This window comes from Natrix helvetica (genome assembly GCF_964273705.1).
Source record: "Natrix helvetica genome assembly, chromosome: 3".
Classification (NCBI taxonomy): Eukaryota; Metazoa; Chordata; class Lepidosauria; order Squamata; family Natricidae; genus Natrix; species Natrix helvetica.
In genome coordinates, this window is record NC_138549.1 from 117529917 (window position 1) to 117549761 (window position 19845).

The 19845-nt window shown below is 38.0% G+C and overlaps 1 protein-coding gene across 1 annotated transcript in view; it reads left to right on the forward strand.

Moving 5' to 3' along the window:
* The window catches only part of ERI3 (ERI1 exoribonuclease family member 3), a 236655-nt gene that overhangs the window by 151365 nt on the left and 65445 nt on the right, over positions 1-19845 (forward strand). The window contains exon 7 of the mRNA XM_081946340.1: positions 4615-4714. Within this exon, the coding sequence (XP_081802466.1) occupies positions 4615-4714 (100 nt within the window). The remainder of the gene's footprint in view (positions 1-4614; positions 4715-19845) is intronic.

Genomic DNA, 19845 nt, shown 5'->3' on the forward strand with positions numbered 1-19845 from the left:
TGTTAGTTTATCATGGTTGAGGTAAAATACTGTTAGCCTTTAAGATACTAGAGCATCGTATCTATGTTATTTGCTATTTTGTTTGCTGCCCACCCCTTTGAACGGCATCTTGGTAGAAGAATTTCCATTCATATTTAAATTTTACCATCCTAAATAATTGCATATTTGACTAATTTAACTGCTCTGTACATTCTTTCTGCTTCCAATTTCTGATGACTGCTAGGTGACATATCCAATCCATATATTTCTTAAGATAGAGAAAGAATTCTGAAAGATTAGCGAGGCAAAAAATTTGCTGATGTCTTCACCAAGGTTTTCTCTTCTACTTGTTTAACACAATGTTATCCATCTGGTATCTTCCACAGGTGTAGCATTGCAATATCCATAAACCCTAGCCAGCATGACAGTTGGGTATGATGGCTAGATATAATGGAAATTCTATTTCAACAAAATTGTGGGAGAGTATTGATGAGAAAAATTGGAAATAGAATAATTCTCCATAGTTGGTGGAGATAGCATCCAGGAATGGGGTTAACTCTGTCTAGTATCCAATCGGACTGAGTCTACAATCTGTGATGACACACCTCCTCTGGTAGCTCCTCCCAGCTTTTAGACTCAGTCTATCCTAGGACTAGTGTTTTTCCTCTCCTCTGCTTCAAGTCTCAAAAAAAAACCCCAAGACTTTCTCTACAACAACTTTGAAGCCTGCTCCCCTTTAACACCAAGTCGAAGCAGCATTCTATTCCAGCAATTAGGGCTTTACCTCTTTTTCGCTGGGAAACACGAGAGACTGTTTGGACTGCAGCCACCGAAGGGCAGCACCCACGCGGACGCTCCGGAACACTGACCCTTGAATCACAGCCATAGATTGCGATTCCAATGAGGTCCAGGGGCATTGCTCACGAGTTTTCACTCCGCGGCCTCAGCACCTGGCCTCCAACATTTTTTGGCCACCATTTTGGAGTCAACAGGTTGACGGGTGCCATTTTGAAGAGGCACGAAAATAGTGGGTGCCGTTTTGAAGCAGCGACAAGCCCCATTTCGCAGCGGCATGGAGCCAGGTGAATGCTTATGCTGCGGGGACCCTGCCTCAGCCCATAAGCTGGTCCACTACCTCTCAGACCATCTCGATGGCAAGGGGGTGTCAGGAGCTGTTTCCAGTGGGCCATTACCACGTTGCGCTCGCATATTGGCAACCACCATTCCAGGGGACTACTGAAACCTCTCAGATTCCCTCCCCACAGGAGAGGGGCTCATCAGGAAACTTGGTATCGAGGCCTGCACGGAAACGGGCAGCCCTAGAGCCTAGATCCAGAGGGCATTCTTCAAAGGCCTCCAAGGCCATACAACGGGAGGAAAGCCGGCACCATAGGGCCTTAGACAGGGAATTTGACAAGGCCCAGAGGATGGCAGCCAGAAAGGCTTTGGATCAACGATCCACAGAGCAGGTCAGCCCCCACCCGTTTGCAGAAATACCCATCTCTTGCGACAGTCCTCAGCAGGCCGAGATGTCACCAGGCAGTGACAGCTCTCAAGGTGAATCACAAGTTAGAACTAGAAGAACACTTGAGAATGGAGGACATTGCCATCAGCTGATTACTATCACTGAATCATGTTTGTTCATACTGTGAATGGCTGGCAACCTGGACTCTACAAGAATGAGTATTTGCCATGATAGACCAGAAGGTTTTCTGAGGGATCTTTTAGAATAGTAAGATTATTTGGGTGCTGGCCACTTCTTAGTTGCTGATCCCAGTTGAAAAGTGATTCTTACTGAAGAGCTGAAATAAAGTAAGTGAAGAGATGTTTGAAGCAATGATAAGAACTATTCTCCAAATAGTTTCAGCCCATATTTTGAAATAATTTTAAATCCATGCTTAGAGTCCATGTCCCATGAGAGGTGGGGTGGATATAAACTAAAGGAAAGCTCCTAATACATGGAATGTGCTATCCTTAGAGGTTCATCTGTCCTCTTCACTTTTGGTCATCTTTAAAACCATTAAAATTATCCTTTTCAGGCAACTTTATGAATTTTAATAGTGATATTAGTTTGCTGTTTGGGGTTGGGATTTTTCTTGGTGGCCTAGGTTTGGTAGTGTGTTTCTGTGTTTTATATTTTGTGGCTTTTGTTGTATTTTATGTTTGCAAATTACCTGGAAACTTAATTGAATAACAACATAATAAATGCTCTGTGAATGTTGAAAAATAGTAAATCATAGGTACAATGATGTAAGTAGAGAAAGGTTAAATATTGATATGACTTGCTTATGGATTAACTGTGCAAAAAGGAAAGATAGCAAGAGTGTATGCTAGAACTACAAACATATTTTTTTGACAAATGGGTCTGGGAAAATGTTTAGGAGAACTAAACGTATCTAAAAGGATAAGAAATATGACAGTGAGCAAAATTTGGGAAAGGCAGTATGGGTTTATGTAGATGCAGACCAAATGTTTAGATTCTTCATCAGGACATAAAGAAGTCCATGAATGTAATTTATTGGGTTTGAAAACAGTTTATGACAAACTGAGTAAGATTGAACTATTATTTTGTATAAATCTGGAGTTGGGGGTTTCTTGCTGAATGGGGTATCAATAATTTAGAGGAAGTAAAGCATATGAAGGAACAAGTTTAGTTTCGTGATTAAGACATCATGCTAGAAACTGGGAGACTATGAGTTCTCTCCCTGTATTATTTTTTTACTGTTTTCTTTGCTTTGCATAATGCTGGTTCCCCAAAACGAAATAGCACAATGTGTGTGTGTGTGTGTGTGTGTGTGTGTGTGTGTGTTAGCAAGTCCTTTTGGCAAGATCAGATATAGTGAAGTGCTGCTTTGTCCCTCCTAGACCCCCAACTGGCCATTTAAAGTGATTGTTCTTATTAGTGGTAGCAGCACAGCCCTGCTGCCCATTTATTTAGAGAGGCTTCTGACCTTATTTTATGAATTGCACACTGAGTGTGGAAGCTGAGAGCAGCTTTTTGGGATAGGTAATGAAGTAGGGGCCTGGCACGGACTTCTCCCCCTTGTAGTTTTACGGGCAATCAGCTCACAGAGCTAACTAGAAATATAGTAACATTTTTAAATTATGAAATAAATCTACAACCTTAGCAAAAACATTGCTATATGGTTGTCCTCTTATTTTAAATGAACAGTGTCAGCAGATATGGAGAGTGAACTTCCTTCCCAGGAGGTACTTTTTTAAATTAAATAATTTCCTAATAAGAAATATCAGATTGGAGGAGAAAGGGGGGGGGAGTGTGTGTATGTGGGTGTGTATGTAAAATGTATTTCTCTACAAATGTATTTTTCTGAATTTGCATGTCGATCCATATGAATAGATGCTGCCATGTATATTCTTTCCCATTTTATATTCAAGATCTTGAAATTGTTTGCCTTAGTTTACTGTTTGTACAATAGAGCTTGTATTTCTAAATTGCTGAATCAGAAAAATATGGGTCTGAAAGATTAATTTTTAATGGATCACTCCTCCATGCAGTCAGGATCTCAAAGCTGATTACCTTGGTTCTGAGTACATAAATACTAAGGTGGAATTTGCAAGCAATCTGTGCTTTCTTCTGAATAAAAAGGCATAATATGAGGCTTGTGAAAAAAAATATCTGAGTAAGCATGCAGAGGGATGAAATTATTAGAAGTATAACAGTCACATTGTTTGGTATGTGGGTTTATCTTTGGGAGCTAGGGTCAGACATTGGTCTGAAAATAATGGCTACAGGAGCCAAAAACATATGGCTACTTATAGAAAACAGCAAAATATTACTGTTTCCTGGCTAGGTGATTGCAGCTAAAAGTTACTTCACTTTTACATTTTAAGATAGGAACGCACTTGTATTTCATTTTGTTAAAAAATTCACATTCGTTAAATAAGGTAAAGACTCTTCTACTTCTGAAGGAAAAAAAGAAGGTTGGAAGCATGGAAAATTCTATCCAGAGTTTGTTTGAATAAAGAAAAAATTAAGAAGTCAGAAATGTGTGATCAAGATTTTACAATTCTAAGAGGACAACTCAGTCTGGATAAAGACATTTGTTTCTGCTTCATAGATTATTGTATTTTTTTTTAAATAAACACTTTCTTTTTTAAGACTGTTGTCTACCAATGTGATCTTCTGGTTTTTTTCTATTTGTGTGTATAGCATGGAAAGTGCGTGTGTGTAGGAAACACTATTTTAAAATAGGATACTGGGACAACATTGATGTTGGCAAACAGCACATATAATGTAATTTTTTCCCTATTGGTGCAAATAATAAATGTTCATGATTTTGCTGTAGTGGAGAGCAAAACCTGTAATTTTTCATGATGGAATCCAGGGAAAAAACCACCTAGCAACGGTATCCACTAGAATTTTAAAGCCTTTGCACCAAAATCAACTTTGTCACTCAAAGAATATTGAGAATGTAAATTTGTATTTAATGGAATAATAATATCAGAACGAGACTACTCAAAATAAAATACTGAAAAGAGAGATGTAGACTTCCAAAAAACGACCCAAATATTTGGACTTCACAATGCTGAGGAATGGCTGAATCAAGTATTTTGATGGTATTGAGTCAATGCCTTGCTGTACTATCCTGTTAAAGCATCTTCATTCTTTTCCAGGCATACAGCTTTGCCATGGGGAGCTGGCCAAAGAATGGGCTGTTAGATATGAACAAAGGACTGAATCTACAGCACATAGGAAGGCCTCACAGTGGGATAGGTAAGAACAAGTCCTTTCCCCCCCTCCTATATTCCCGCTGACCCTCTGTGCATTATGATTGGAAGACTACTATGTGTTTGCTCCGATATAATTCCCAAGATGTGTGGCTGTCAGCTAATGAAATCCAGTTTCCTATGTGGATCTCCTATTTTGGATCCCATCTTTGATGTGGGTAATCAAAGAAGAGACAAGAAGCTAAATCCAGAAGGATAGAGTTGTTTTATGATTGGGAAAGGTTTTTTTAGAATAGTAATTTTAAGCACAGCTGGCAATCACACATGCCCTACTTAGTGTCCTTCATGTTTGTATCAACCATCACTTCTTCATAAGTCTCTAAAATATTTGAGTCTGTGCTGCATTGAGAATTTAATACTAACATCTCAGAAGAGCATTTAGTTTCTTTTTCTCCTCTATTTAGGCATTATGATATTGAGAGCCTGATATCATGCCAGGTTACCCCTTATGTGGTCCCTTATTTTCTAATCTATATTTTTGTTCAAGGGATAGGTTTGAGCACATTCAAATGGGCTTTTGCACTCATTAGTAAGCAAGCTCTTTATTCTTCTACTGATGTTTCTGAGAGCTGTTAGAGACTTCTGGGGATTTTAAGTTATATGGAAAAAAATGATAAAGACTTCTTTAGCAAATGCAGCTTGGAATATGATGTGTTTATCCTATCTACTAGAAGATAGCAGTGCAGGAAATAATGCTGTGGTATGTATTCAGTAGTAAATGCATACTATCTCCTAATGGTCTTCTTTAAATTTGAGATAGGTTAATTGATAGTTTTTCCTCATTTGCACCTGCCCAAGTATGTTCTCTCTGTTGTGCTTCTTCCTCTTTTATCAGCTTCTTTCAGCTGTAAATTTACAGATGGGCAACAAGAAAAAAAGTCACCTACTGCCAAGGCCTGGAGGAAACAGTTTAATATTGTTTCAAGATCCTTACCACTAAACTATCAAATCAATATGAGTTAAGGAGATGAATTATTTAAAGCTCACCAGCTTTTAATTAGCAATCTCCTTCTGAACTATGGATCTGGTTGCATGTTGATGGAATGTACCACTGAAATGTTGCTTCCTTGCTTGGGTATAGGCTCATTTCAGCCATTCATGTAGGCTGGCGTTGTATAGAAGCTTTTTTACATTATTATCCAGATCTCCTTCAAACCATTTATCTCCTCTCAGGTGTTTTATAGAAGTGTTTCTAATGGCTTTTCTTACCACACTAAAGCCGCAAACATTTCTACAATACAATCTGTCACTGTCTTTAATTACTTGTACATCTAGCGGTCTGTCATTAGCTTGTTTTCCCTGCTGGAAAGTTGAATGCAATGATGGTTATTTTCTCCAATTTTCTTGACTGTCTTTTATTTATTTGTAAAGGATTTTGCTTCTTTACTTTATTTAGCCTAAAGATGTTGTTTGTGGTGTGAAACACCAGCATATTATCCATGGATGCAACACACTGAGGTTAAATGTTTCCCTTGTGTCTGATGAAAACTAAGCAATTAGTCTTAAACCTAAAACCAGATTTTCTTCTTTAAACAAGGATTTTCTCTTTTAATACTGTATTATTGTGAAAGATGTGCATGACCCCCCCCCCCCAAATGCAACCCAGTGTGCAAAAACATTAAACACGTTTTTTTTAAAAACAAAATCAGCATAGATTTAAAATGAGCATATCTTCTCTGGAACTAGGAAATTCTTATCTTTTGGTTCCCTGTTTTCCTCTCCCTTATTTGATCACCATTGCATACATGTACTTAAAAATATTCCTGCTTAGCTTCCAAAATGTTTAAAAGTCCCTTTTTATTTGCTATTAATAGAGTTATGTGATTTTGGCTTATGGCATTTTAATGAAAAAGGGACTATATTTACTAGAAGCAAAATTAATTTTACATTTTAATTTACATTAAAAATGGGACAATCAGGTTTACTTAGAAAGTAATGAAAATTGTTGAATATTTTTTACTGAATCTTATTTTTTGATAGAAGAGAATAATTTTAAACTGGAGGTCATCAACCTTTGGATAACTGTTATTTCAATGTAGTAAGTGAAGGCCAAACAGTCAGATATGATGCAGGCAGATACCACGGCCCCACTCCAGAAGAAGCTGGCTTTTCAAATTAAGAACTTGAGGGTGGAACACTTGCTATGGTATAGGAAGGAAAGGTAATAACAATCATGACACCACTGGATGGATAGATATTACTCTATAATTGCACACCTGTGTAAGTTTGGCTTAAATTATAATTGAGCATGCTGGTGAGGAAGGCAGGGAAAAAGGAAGGAAGAATGAAACAATGAGAGAGAGAGAAAGAAAGAGAGAGAGAGAGAGAGAGAAAGAGAGAGAGAAATCAGTAGGATGAATTATGGCCAAGGGAAAACAGATTGTGGATCACAGTTATCCTGAAATATTATTTCAGGAGGAGAGAAGTACTTTAACAATCTTTGCTATAATTTGTTTTGAGGGCATATACTACTAGCTCCAATGGACAATCACTCATTCCCCCTTCATTCTTTCACAGTGTTTGTGTGTGTTTATTGATACCTAGAAGGAAGCTGATCAGCCTTATCACTACCCACTATGCTTGATGGGATTAGTCAGCAGTTAAACCTAAAGCACTAAGCACAGTGAAACTAATAGTGTATGCATGTGTGTGCGTGAAGTTTAGTTCAGAGGGGGAAATATGTAATTTCTACCCTCACTTGATTTTCGTATTTTGATATAAGTCATTTTCAGGTATAGTTTTTGTCTAGAAAATTGTGATGGGATGAACTGTCCAATTTGGAAGTTGGGTTGATCTATCCCATCCCCCCAATTTTAAAATAATAATTGTCAATCAAAGATTACATATGTATTCTTGAAATTTCCCCAACAAAGCTAAATTGAATATGTTGTGTTGTAACATAAGGAAACCAAGCCCATTAGAAAGGCCAATAATTCCTATATTGATCACATGAAAAATACTGGACATTAGTGAAACATTCTAACAATCCATTTGTTTCATAGATCTTTTGTTAAGTATGAGAAAAGGGGACTCACTAGTGATTCATATAACATTTCCCCAGTTTTGCTTAACTCTTCTTTCCAACTCTTCACTCTACAGCTTATTTTTGCAGTATTTCTATACATCAGTCTGCAGGGTACTACTACTACAGTTTGTTTCCCAAATGTTACTGAACATCTGTATGCAGTTGATTTTTGATGAGATTCTTATTGCCAGCTTTACTTTCCTTATTTTTTCTTCAGCAATATTTTTTTTCTGAATGAGATATAAATATTATGGTTGATTGTCTGATACCATACTGGCATATTTTGGATGCAGTTTCTTTATATCACTGAGAATGACTGAAGAATGGGCACAGATAATACACCCCTCCCCTTCCCTTGTCTGCTACCGGTAGTTAGCAAAGTAAGAGTCCCTTGCATTCTGTTCATTCTCCTTGGTCCAAAGATGTCATTTGTGACAAAACTCAACAGCACCTTTTCTCTTGGAAGTCATCTTAAATTTTCCAAGCTTTTGGCTTTATGTGATTTCCTGGAAAGGACTTGAAATGACCCTGAGTTCTTCTTCTACCTTTCCTAAAAAAAGACATTTGTAGAGTAGGGCTGTGGTCATAGTTGCCAGTGGTGACAGCCAATGAATTCCTGAATACCTCAACTTTGTACAAGTCAGAATGGTAGCAGATGTTCTTTTGACTATCCCTCTCTATAGAATGGGCAGAGTCTTCTAAGCATCAATGCTCAATGACTGTGAATTCTGGTTACTCAGCCATGCTGAAATGTGGGTGGAGGGTTCAGTGTGCCTATTTTTTGCATTTTTCCTCTGTAAATCTTTCAAAACCTTTCCTCCCTAACCATCTGTAAATTAGTACTCATATGCTAGGCTAAGTTGCTTAAACCTTTAAGACAGAAGCCATCACTGACTACAGAACTATTTATAGGTGGAAGAGAAAGAGCGTCCTGCATAGTGATTTTTAAAGCTTGCCAGGGTAATACAATGCACAAATAGATATCGAATCGACAACAGTTCATTTAAGGACTGTTCAAAGTTACGACAGCACTGAAAAAAGTGACCTGTGACCATTTTTCACACTTACGATTATTGTAGCATCCCCTTGGTCATGTGATCAAAATTCGGATGCTTGGCAACTGGTTCATATTTATGACGGTTGCAATGTCTTGGAGTCAAGTGATCAGCTTTTGCAACTTTCTGACAAATCAAAGTCAGTGGGAAAGCGAGATTCACTTAATAGCCGTGTTACTAACTTAATGACTGCAATGATACACTCAACAGCTGTGGCAAGAAAGGTCATAAAATGGGGCAAAACTCACTTAACAAATGCCTTACTTAGCAACATAAATTTTGGGCTCAATTGTGGTCATAAGTCGAGGACTATCTGTACACACTTACAGTATACGTATACACCAGCAATCATCTCGCGTTTGCAAATCAAATTTAGAAATAGAATGTACAAGCCTCTCACATGAACCCATGGAAATATGTAGCCAAATGACAGTCTAATTACATTGCTGATTAAGCCCAGGCAACCTCCCTTAGCTCACGGTAAGCCTCATAAGACAGCCTACCTATTTGAAAGGGTCAACCACCAATATGGTGTGAGATGTAGGTGATACATCTGTATCCTTCTGGCTCCCCCTCTTTCTTTTTTCATTTACTTATTGGAAATCTAGGAAGGTTAGGCTGTTACATTGTTCCAGATCCTGGGCATTAATTAGGCCTGCAAGAAAAGAAGAGGGATTGTGTGTTTTTTAACAGGGAGGTTAATGGGATGCTCACGGAGTAGACAGTTTTAATGAGCTTCAACTTGCTGTGCTGTGAGTTTACTCTTGGTGTTAAAAGGGTCATCCTGCAGTGGCTTGATGTGGATTGTCTCCTGGCCCCCAGTGTCAGAGTAGAGCATTTGTCAGAGTCCAGGCAGGGTGCATTTACTTAGTGACAAGATTCTAATTAACTCCTACCAAGCTGTCCACTCACCAACCCCATGGGGAACTGCCAAGGTGCAGCCTCTTATCCTTACAAACGCCTCATTCTCTATGGAACATTTGCTTTGGAGAAGCATTGTTTGACCGATATTGGTGTATATGTAATTGATGTTTTAATATGTTATCAGTTTAAAAAATAAATAATCTTAAATGGTCCAGCTAATTTTATGAGGTGTGTAAATAAATAGCACTTTTTAAAGAGCCAAAAATATAGTATTTGAACAGAATTATTTGACTCAGGGAATAAAGTTTTGAAGTACTCTCTCTTTCTCTCTCTCTCTCTCTCTCTCTCTCTCCCTCCCTCCCTCCCTCCCTCCCTCCCTCCCTCCTTTCCTCCCTCTCCTTCTCCCTCTCCCTCGAAAGAAAGAAAGAAAGAAAGAACAGTTCTACTGTGTTTATTAAGTAAATCTCTCATAATTTTTAAACCTGATATCACGTGAGCTCAACTTGCAATTTTATTGCTACTTTCTCCTTTATGTTTGCTTCTTGGAAGCCAGCTGAACAGTATGCAGATGGTGACAGCATGACCACATGATGCTGCAACAATCACAAATACCTGCCAATTGTGAAACACACAAATTGCAATCACGTAATCATGATAACACAACCAATAAAAGTAAAGACCAGAATAGGTTTATCTTAAAATACTGATTATTGTATTTATCCAGGTATGAATTGATCTTTACTCAATCCTTACATTGCTAATTAATTTTATGAAACCTGTTTCTAAAACTCAAAATAATGTTGTAAAAAAATAAAAGCAATTCTATGTTTTTCTGTGCAAAACTTTCTAACTCATATTACTCATAGCTGTTCTGCCTAAGAACATATGAAATCCTTTAAAATATGCTTCACTAATTTGTCCAATTGCTTTGCTCATCTGTGGTTTTCCATTGCCATATCATTATTATAGGATTATCAAAACCAGAAAACCTTATTTTTCTTTATTTTCCACTATCAAAACTTTTCCAGATTTCCAACCAAAGTTTATTAAACAAGATAAACTAAAAAGTGTAATATCATATTTTTGCAAATTACAAATGTTTATGATTTGGTTTCTTAGAGAATTGAATCCCCTCCTTTTTGAAAAAAAGTACTATGGAAATAGTATACTTTAAAGATTTATTTCTGTTGCTCAGGTTTTCTTAGAAGGGATTATTTAAAAATGGAGCTACTGCTCATGGTCTAAGTCAGTGTTTCTCAACCTTGGCGACTTTGAGTCCTGTGGACTTCAACTCCCAGAATCCCCCAACCAGCAGCTGGCTGGTGAATTCTGGGAGTTGAAGTCCACAGAACTTAAAGTCGCCAAGGTTGAGAAACACTGGTCTAGGTCTAGGAGCTGGTATTCAGGTCATGAGCCTGTGCTTAGATCAGTGGTCCTTAAACTGTTTCACTCAATAACTCTTTTTTCCTCTCTCAGATAATGTCATTGCCACCAAAAAAAACCCAGACTCTATTATTTTACACAAGAATCTCAGCAGCAGCAGTCTCAGACCGGATCCTCAACCCTCAAACATGCAATTATAAATTATTCCATTATCCCCTGGATACTCCCAAATTATTTCCTTGGGGGTAATTACCTTCACTTTAAGAATCACTGATCATGACAACGTCTTCAGCTCCCTTCGTGACCCAAGTCACTGTGTCCTTGACAGCTCTAAATGTAAAGGAATTTGGGAGGCTAAATCAAAATATTACTTGTCCAAACATTTCTCCAAAAAGAGTGGCTCACAGAAACATCAGGATGTTGTTTATATACAGTGGTCAGTTTAGGATAATCTGTCTAGGAAGGGATTCAGTCAAGCTCTACATTTTGGGTTGAAAAGTCTCACTGGTTTGGGAGGGCTTCAAGCATTAACAAATATACAGTGATTAAAGTTGTTCAGCTTCTTCCCTTTATCCTTGCTCTGCATGTAGGTTGCTTTGGCAGGAAATCTCACAGTTGAATTACATTTGGTGGTTATAGGATTACAGGCTGAATATGGTTGTTCTCCCGTGTCTCTAGGCATTCATGTAATTTTCCCCAATATTTCTTTTCCGCTTGTGTTATATGGTTCCAGAAGGGAGGTCTTGGTTAACCATGGGATCTACGGTGGTATGAAGATCCTGGGTGAAGAATGGGATTATTCTACTCCCTAAGAATAGACCCGTTCAGAATTCTCCATAACCTAAAATATCATGGTCAAATTCATGTCTCCAGTTTCAGGAGGGGAAAATTGGTAATCTATTTGTCAGGCAACTGTAAAATAATGATGGACTGCAGTCTGTGGCCAAAAGAGGCCTTGTTGCTGTGTAATGCTGGATTACAGAACAAAGGAAATTGTCAAGACAGCTCCTTCCAAACCATTGCTACAAATGTCTGTATCTACTTTGCAATTTCTCTGTTTGATATTTTGCATATTAAGGAACGTCTTTGATTAAGGTCCCACCTTCTTTTTGATTTGTTGTGAATGCCCTTTGTGCTCGTGTGATAATGACGTGAATGGACAGAGCTGAGGTGCTGTCCTAAACCAGCTTGGTGAAAAGGGGGCAAACTCTCTTACGGTTGAAAGAAAAGGGCCAAAGGCTCCAGAGTTAAATAATTAAAAGAGACCAAAACAAAAATCAAGAGAAATGTCATTAAATGAGCAGTGTCATCTTGAATTAGCGCTGCTAAAGGTCAGGCAGCTCAAAACAGGTGGAGCGGATGTTCTGTGAGGGAGGCAATATATGGCCTACATTTCTGGCAAGGAGGAGTTTCTGTCCAGGACACTACAAAAAGCTTTTGGAAGCAGAGAGGTGCTTTGCACAACTCATGTTAGCCTGGGAGGGGAGTGGGTTGTGGCAAGATACAGGCCGAATGTCTGTCAGGGTCCAATCGGTGACATGATTCTAATTAACTACCATGAGAAGTGTCACAGTGGGAAAGCTGGTAAGCACCGCCACGCTTTTAGAAAAGAGAGAAAAGCAGTGTGACAGTCCTTTTTCTGTATGTGCTCTCTTCCCTCTGAGTGGGAGTGTGTGTAAAGCTAATTAGGATGTCTGGGCTGGCTGGGAACCTTGAGCTGGTGCTCTTGTGCTTTCAATCATTTAAGTTTTCAAAATCCCTCTGATGGGACTCAGTGGCACAGTGGATTACTGTGCACAAAAGTGACAGAACACTCTTGCCAATGTTCAGCCCTTTTGAGCAGAGATTCAGTGCTTCCTTTTTCCTGGCGGCAGCAGGGAGAATGTTCGTATCACTGCCGTTCCATTCCTGTGTGTGTTACAATGGAGAAGGTCCTTCAACTCCAGGATGCCTAACTCCTATAGTTAGCAAACAAATTGGGGCGGGGGGGAAATGAAGAGGCACACAGTTTGTTTGGGTATTTGTGTTGGCTGCTTGCCTTTGTTGTAGTTTTCTACCTGCACGGCAAGGTCAATAGGCCTAATAATATTGTGGCTAAGGTAGAGAGGATGGAATAAAAAAAGTTGTGTTTAAGCATTGCAGATTATTCCCTACTGTAGGGAGTCTTTGCAAAATACTAGGAGTATCAATGCAGCCGTGTACTGCCTTCGTGCTTCCTTCGGTGTAGCTCATTTTTTAATGCTAAAGGAATGGGATGGGATGGGATGAACACTTCAGGGGAGCCATCCTGAAGGTATAGGGTTTGAGATGAATCATATGATTTCAAATTCAAAGACATATACTGTATGTGGCAACTATATGGAGCTATAGTGAAACGATACTTTCACAGTAGCTGAAATTTTCCTCTTAAATTTCAGATGCTTTAATTAGGATGCTATTTGAGTAAGCCTTGGTGCTCTCTTCCTTGCCATTATGCATCTACTTTTTATATTATATTTCTGCCTATTCTAAAATATTTATTTTGAGGAAAACTGTGTTTTCATCCTCAGCCTTTCCCTGGGAAATGCAGTTAGTTAATCTGTTAGGCTAATTTTTTTAAAAGCCTAAAATTGATAAATGGTTTTGATGTGAATAGGAAACTGCTTCATCCAAACATAAACAGATTGCTGTAGATCACATCTTCTGACTGATATTAGGAGAACGGTACCCCTGGATTAATAATAGTTTTTCTCATTGAATCTGCACATGCCCAAACACATATTGCTGTACTTACTGAAGGTGAGAGCATTCTAAAAGGACAGGGCCATAGTGGATATAGAGGATTGTTCTTGGGAAGCAGCATCACCCCATTCAGAGAAACACACAAAGTAAAGTTTTCACAAGTATTTTCCTACAAAAAGTTGGCTATGCAAACTTTGTCTATGGGGATCCTCAGTCATCCAGGTCATGGTTGTCCCAAAGGTGCTTTTTGAAAAGGCAACTGGACTTTCTTATTTTTCCTTGAAGACATTTCTCTTCTCATCCAAGAGACTTCCTCAATTCTGAAGAAGAAGAACTGAAGAAGCTTCTTGGATGAGAAGAGAAACATCTTCAAGGAAAAACAAGAAAGTCCAATTGCTTTTTGAAAAAGTAATAGCTTTGAGATATGCAAACTTTGGTAATTCCTCCGAACCAGACTTTTAAGCACCTGTGTTATGGAATGGTCTTATTTTTGCCTCTAGAGAGAATATGGGCAAAGATGGGCTGCTAAAGAACACAAACTCTCTAGCAATCTTTAGCGAGAAACTATTGGGGGGGGGGAGGAGGGGGGAGATGGTGGCCAACAGAAAGCACACAATTTCAATTTAATAACTTTCCCTTTCTATGAGTTCCGTGACAGGACCCCCCCCCCCCTCTAAGTCTGTATAAGAATCTCTAAGAACAAGGTAATTAGGATGCCTCTGAGCTATGACCCTCAGCAGAGTCCTTGGCTTAATCTTTTTTCTTCCTTAAAGACATCTGTAACTACAATCTTCGTTTCTTTCCCTGCCTCCCCCGGAACCCCCCACCCCCACCCCGCTTCCAACCTTGTCTGTCTCCATATCTCCTGTCAAACCTCTGCAGAGGTAAATGACAAAGAAATCAGAAAGAGAGATCAATGCAGTCCAAATTAGCACTCGGAGATAGACTGTGCTGGAGATGTCAGAGCCTGACCCCTGTTGATCCTGCAGCCTCCGCTGGTGATATTATGCAAATTGCATCCATCTGGCAAAGCTGGTTCAGAGAAGTAAAGATGCTGGGTGAGCAGAGAGGGAACCAAATAGGAGGTGTTTTGAAGATCTGACTATTGTTGCATTTGGATAGTGTTGGGGAGAGCAGGGGTGACAGAAAATGAGAATGCATGAAATTAATATGTCTCCAGGATGCCTAAGAGCCAAACTTTAGATGGGAGTTACATACACTTCATTTTGATTTAGCTGTTATTTTATTCTTTATTATCTGCTTTTAGCAAAAACAACAGAAAAACAATCACCATTCCACCATCATCACTGTAGTCTTATTTAATCAATATTTACAAGTCATCATTACTACTGGCAGCAGTTTTGAGTAGAGAAGAAAAAAAATAGAGGTGACTTGGCCCCCCTCCCATCAGCCCCGAAAGAACATTCTGCTTCCTGATTCCAACTAAAATAAGAAACGGGATAATAGAAACCTCAAATTATGGTGATCGCCTTATTAAGAAGTCTGAAAATACAGTCCGATTGTCTTTTAATGAGAAAAATATGGCTGTTAGTTAGTGAAGGAGGAGGGACTAGACCTTGTTTCAAGATCTGTATTTTCTGCATCAAAAAGGAACTGGCTGCTTTTATTCCAAAATCCTGCTCCTCAATCTGATATTGAAAATAGTTGTTAAATGCTTTGAGTAGCCAGACAATTCTCTTTAACTTCATACTTTCACTCCTTTTTTCTCTAGGAAAAAGAAGGCTGGGTTGTAGAAAAATGAGTTTCCTTCCTTTGGGGCTGATAGTGATGATGGCAATAGTAAGCTGTTTCTTGCTATTCGGAGTGTGCTTGCAAAAATGTGCTCTTTTGAGCCCTCTTCTTTCATGAATTGCCTAATGAGCACCTATTGTCATAGTGAGCTGTTAAATAGTTCGCTGTGCTAAATGGGTGTAGGTTGTCTTCTGTTTGAAGTTAGTATTAGAAATTACCAAAGGATGAACAGTCATTAAAGTATTCTAGATTTTAATGCTAAAATGTAACCTGTTGAAAATGAATTGCATTATCCTATCTCTGTATTGTGATGTTTTACCTCTTTAGGTATTTAGCAGTGTTCATGTCAATATGTATATTGTGAGATTTCCATCCAATTTTGTTCAAGGATTTGAGGCCCAGAGAAGCGTTGGTTATTCCTATCTCCCTTTATTCCCTCTGCTGTGGAACGAATAAAGGAAAAGTTGAAAACCCAGGCTCCAAGATATAGCCTTCTTTCTTCAGGATTACACACACTTTCCAAATACATCTTTGGGATTTTAATGTATCCTAAATGATGTACCTTTGTTATGCTTTCCTTTGCCTTTCAGTTCTAGTTCTTATGAGAGGCAGTGTAGTACTCAGAATCGGAAAAAAGTCATTAAATCGGAACATGCTTAGATGAATTAGCTTGATAACCTTGGGACAACCTGCTGATGCTACCTCAGTTCCTCATATATATGGAAAGTTACAAGGCTGTTACAGGATTATGAAAAGATAATAAGCAAATCTGCTTATCTTTTGATGGTGCTGCAATTTAGTTAAGAAAAATGGGGGAAGAAGTTACTATAATATCAAAGAAGTTGCATGTTATTATTTATATTTAATAATTCTCATAACTGTATTTTTATAGATTAAAAATCACTTTTCTAAAGATCCTGTGCATGATAAGTCATATGTCGACATAAACAAGAATTAAGTTAGCAAAAACGTACTGAGCAACACCCCATTAATTGATTATTTAAAAAAGAGGTGTTCTGTTAGGCTCTTGAACAAAATTGCCAATTACACATTGAGAGGTTGAAACATTGAGCTACATGCATAGTTTTAAAAAATGGCAATTTATGAATTATTGAAACATGCGTAGTAATTTATATGTATCATTTATGAAGTTTGTAAAAATAGAGTATTTGTAAAGTTCTTCCGAATGCATACAGAGCTTGTTATTGTCTTATTTTTAAGGGGAGCCATCTGATATTGACTGCTGTTTATGATCTGAACAAAGTTATGCTAGATTAAAAGCATGAAGCTCTTATATGCCCCCATGGTCAAACTAAGCTTTTCTTTTAATCTTTTAAACTCATTTATGCTCTCTTCATCTGTTTGCTTGCTTCTGTTTTCTCCATATGACCTTTGCTACCATAATCTCTGGGTGAAATTCCTAGTATGTGCTGCCCATATGCGCATTCAAGGACTAGAAGAACCTTATGTGACAGGAGCCGCTTCATCCTCTCTATGAGATTCCTGTTTTCTTGGAGAATCAGAATAGTTCTGCCTGTTTGTGAAGCTCTCTGGAGTTTTCAATCATTGGTAACATTCCACAGCAGAAACCAAACTTGGCAACAAGAGTGTTTGACCTGAGTCAATCAGTTTTTCCCAGCTCTCATTAAGATCTAACGAAGTCTCTGTTCAGGGTTGTGCTGACCGATATATTCCTTCCTGACTTCTCTCTCTTGAAGCCTCAACTCAGTTCCTTCTTGCTTAAAACCAAAGCGTTGTGCTAATTGGCTTTAAGACTCACTGCCCTATGTCCTAGGTAGTCTGTGTAAAATAATGAACTTGGAGTGTTTTTAGTAGCTGATCACAACTGTATTAGTCCCTAAATGCTAACAAAAGACTGACAAGGTGGGTCAGGTAGAGTCTGTTATTGGAGTAGCTTTTGTTGAAAGGTGACACAAGCTTTAAAATATCACAGAACTCTTTTGCTGGTCTGAGAAAGTTTCCCAACTTTCCAACTTACAAACATGAAAGCAGGTAAATTTCAGTGACCTCAATAAATTCATGTAAAATCTGATAGCCTGAGCATAGCTATTGTGCATCTTGATTTTCTTACTAGAACTAGATACAAGCTATTATTTAAAATGACAGATTTTAAGCTCAGTTGTATTATTTCTTTATCACAAGGAGCTAATTTTATGGAGCATAGGAGTGAAAAATGTAAGTGATACCCTTGCACATAGTTACTGTTGATTCATGAACAAAAGCAGGAGAGAGAAAAAAATCATTCCCTATTCATGGTCATTTAAAAATGTTTGTAAAAGTTTGGGAACACATTTTTACTTAGAAGGACATCTTTCTTGTTTTTTGTCTGGGGTTTTCACCTACGGTGGAGTTGAAAAGCAAGAGTAATCCATTTAACTAACCTACTTAATTAATTTGATATAATGTCTAACAGTCTCTGGGAACATGGAGAAGCCAGGACTACAGAAAAGATTCTTTAGGCCAGTGGAAGGGGGAAATGTGAGAAACAAACGTGGAGCAACTCCACCTTAATTATGCTACATATAATGTCTTTGTATATCTGACTTTTGGAGAATTGTTTGGGCTGACTTTTATGATTCTCTTACATTATTCTGCTAGTACTAAGAATATTTAATGAAATCAGGGTGCTATTAAGAAAGAGTGGGGAAAAGGGGTGTGCTGCAAATCCCAATTTCTGACTTACCATCTTCAACTCAAAAACTTAGTAACTGGATCCTTTAAGCCCCTGGCATTTAATTCTTATTGTTAAATGCTAGGTCTGCTGATAATAATTGTCACCCCACCCAGTTTAGAATGCTGGATAGTTTCCCCACTCCTATATGAAGCCAATGGCCAAGGTCATCCTCCAAAAACTAGGTCAGATATTACCAGCATGGTATAATTGCACTGAAGAAACAGGTTACAAGGAGTATCTCCTCTGTGTCCCTCTCACAACCAGTCAATTAAATAGTGAATAATGTTCAAGTTGAATAAATAACAGTAAGGAACTTGAAAAATACATATGATTCCATATATAGCTTGATGGGATCCGGGCTGTTTACAGTTAACCAGGAAAAAGAATTGTATTGGAGAGCTAAATAAAGATGTTGACCCTATATGTGGCAGCTATGAAAAGGACGAATTCCATGCTAGAGACCTATACGAAATAAAACTTTCAGTATTCTAGGCCCTTATGCAAAACTGTAGAATATCTGGGTGCCATGTTTGAAAAGAGATAAAATATAATAGAGCTGGAAAAAGTACAGAAAGGAGCAACCAAATTTATGGGGGAGGGGGGCAGATACTTCCTTATAAGAAAATATTGGGATATTCATACTTTTCAATCCAGAAAAAAGGTGACCAAGGGAGATATGATCAGGGTCTATAAAGTCAAGCATGACATGTAGAAATTGGGCAGAGAAAAGTGTACCCTGTCTCTCAGAATACGAGGGCCAAGAAGCATCCAATAAAGCTCAATGGGAGGAGATTTAGAGGAGACCAAAAAAAAGGGACATTTTTGCATAGCCCTTAATTAACATAATGATCGGCATTTACTTGTATGGCTTTAAAAAAGGATTTGATGAATTTATGGAAAATAAGTATCAGGGTTTATTATACTTGAAGGGTAAGTGTAACCGTTTGCACACATGTACACACACACGGATATGTAGACACATTTGGAGTTGTATAACACAAAAAAAATATTGAGAGGGAAATGTCCATGTTCAGTTTGCATTGCATTGATTTTTGTGTGTTTATAATTATTTTTCTCTTTATTATTCTTGTTTGGGAAAGCTGACTTAAATCCAGAGTTGTTTTCCTTTTGAGAAAATAAAGGAATTTATTGAGACTAAATTTTGCAAGATGGGGCCCTAGACAGCACATTGTAGAGAAAATTACTATTTTATTTATCTGCTAAACAAATTTTTACATGCATATGCATTACTTGGTGCGGGTAATATATGAGGATTTTTGCAGTGCAAAAGTATAATGGAAGAACAAATAGAAAATATATATTTCATAACGCTTAAAACATTGAAGAGTATGGAGAAATTCTCACCTCAAGCTTTATATAATTGAATAGTGAGTAATTTAATGCTGTTCATTGCTTGATGCTGCTTCAGTAGTGTACAGTGTCCCAAGAATTGATTTTCTGGCATAGTGCATGCTTCATAAGACAAGCACTTGATTAAAATGTGCTTTTCTTAAAAATAGAGACCATGCAAATCTTTTTTTTAAACGTTTCACCAACAACTGACTAAATAGTCTTTACTTTATTGTCTAGGACTGTGATGGCGAACCTATGGCACGCGTGCC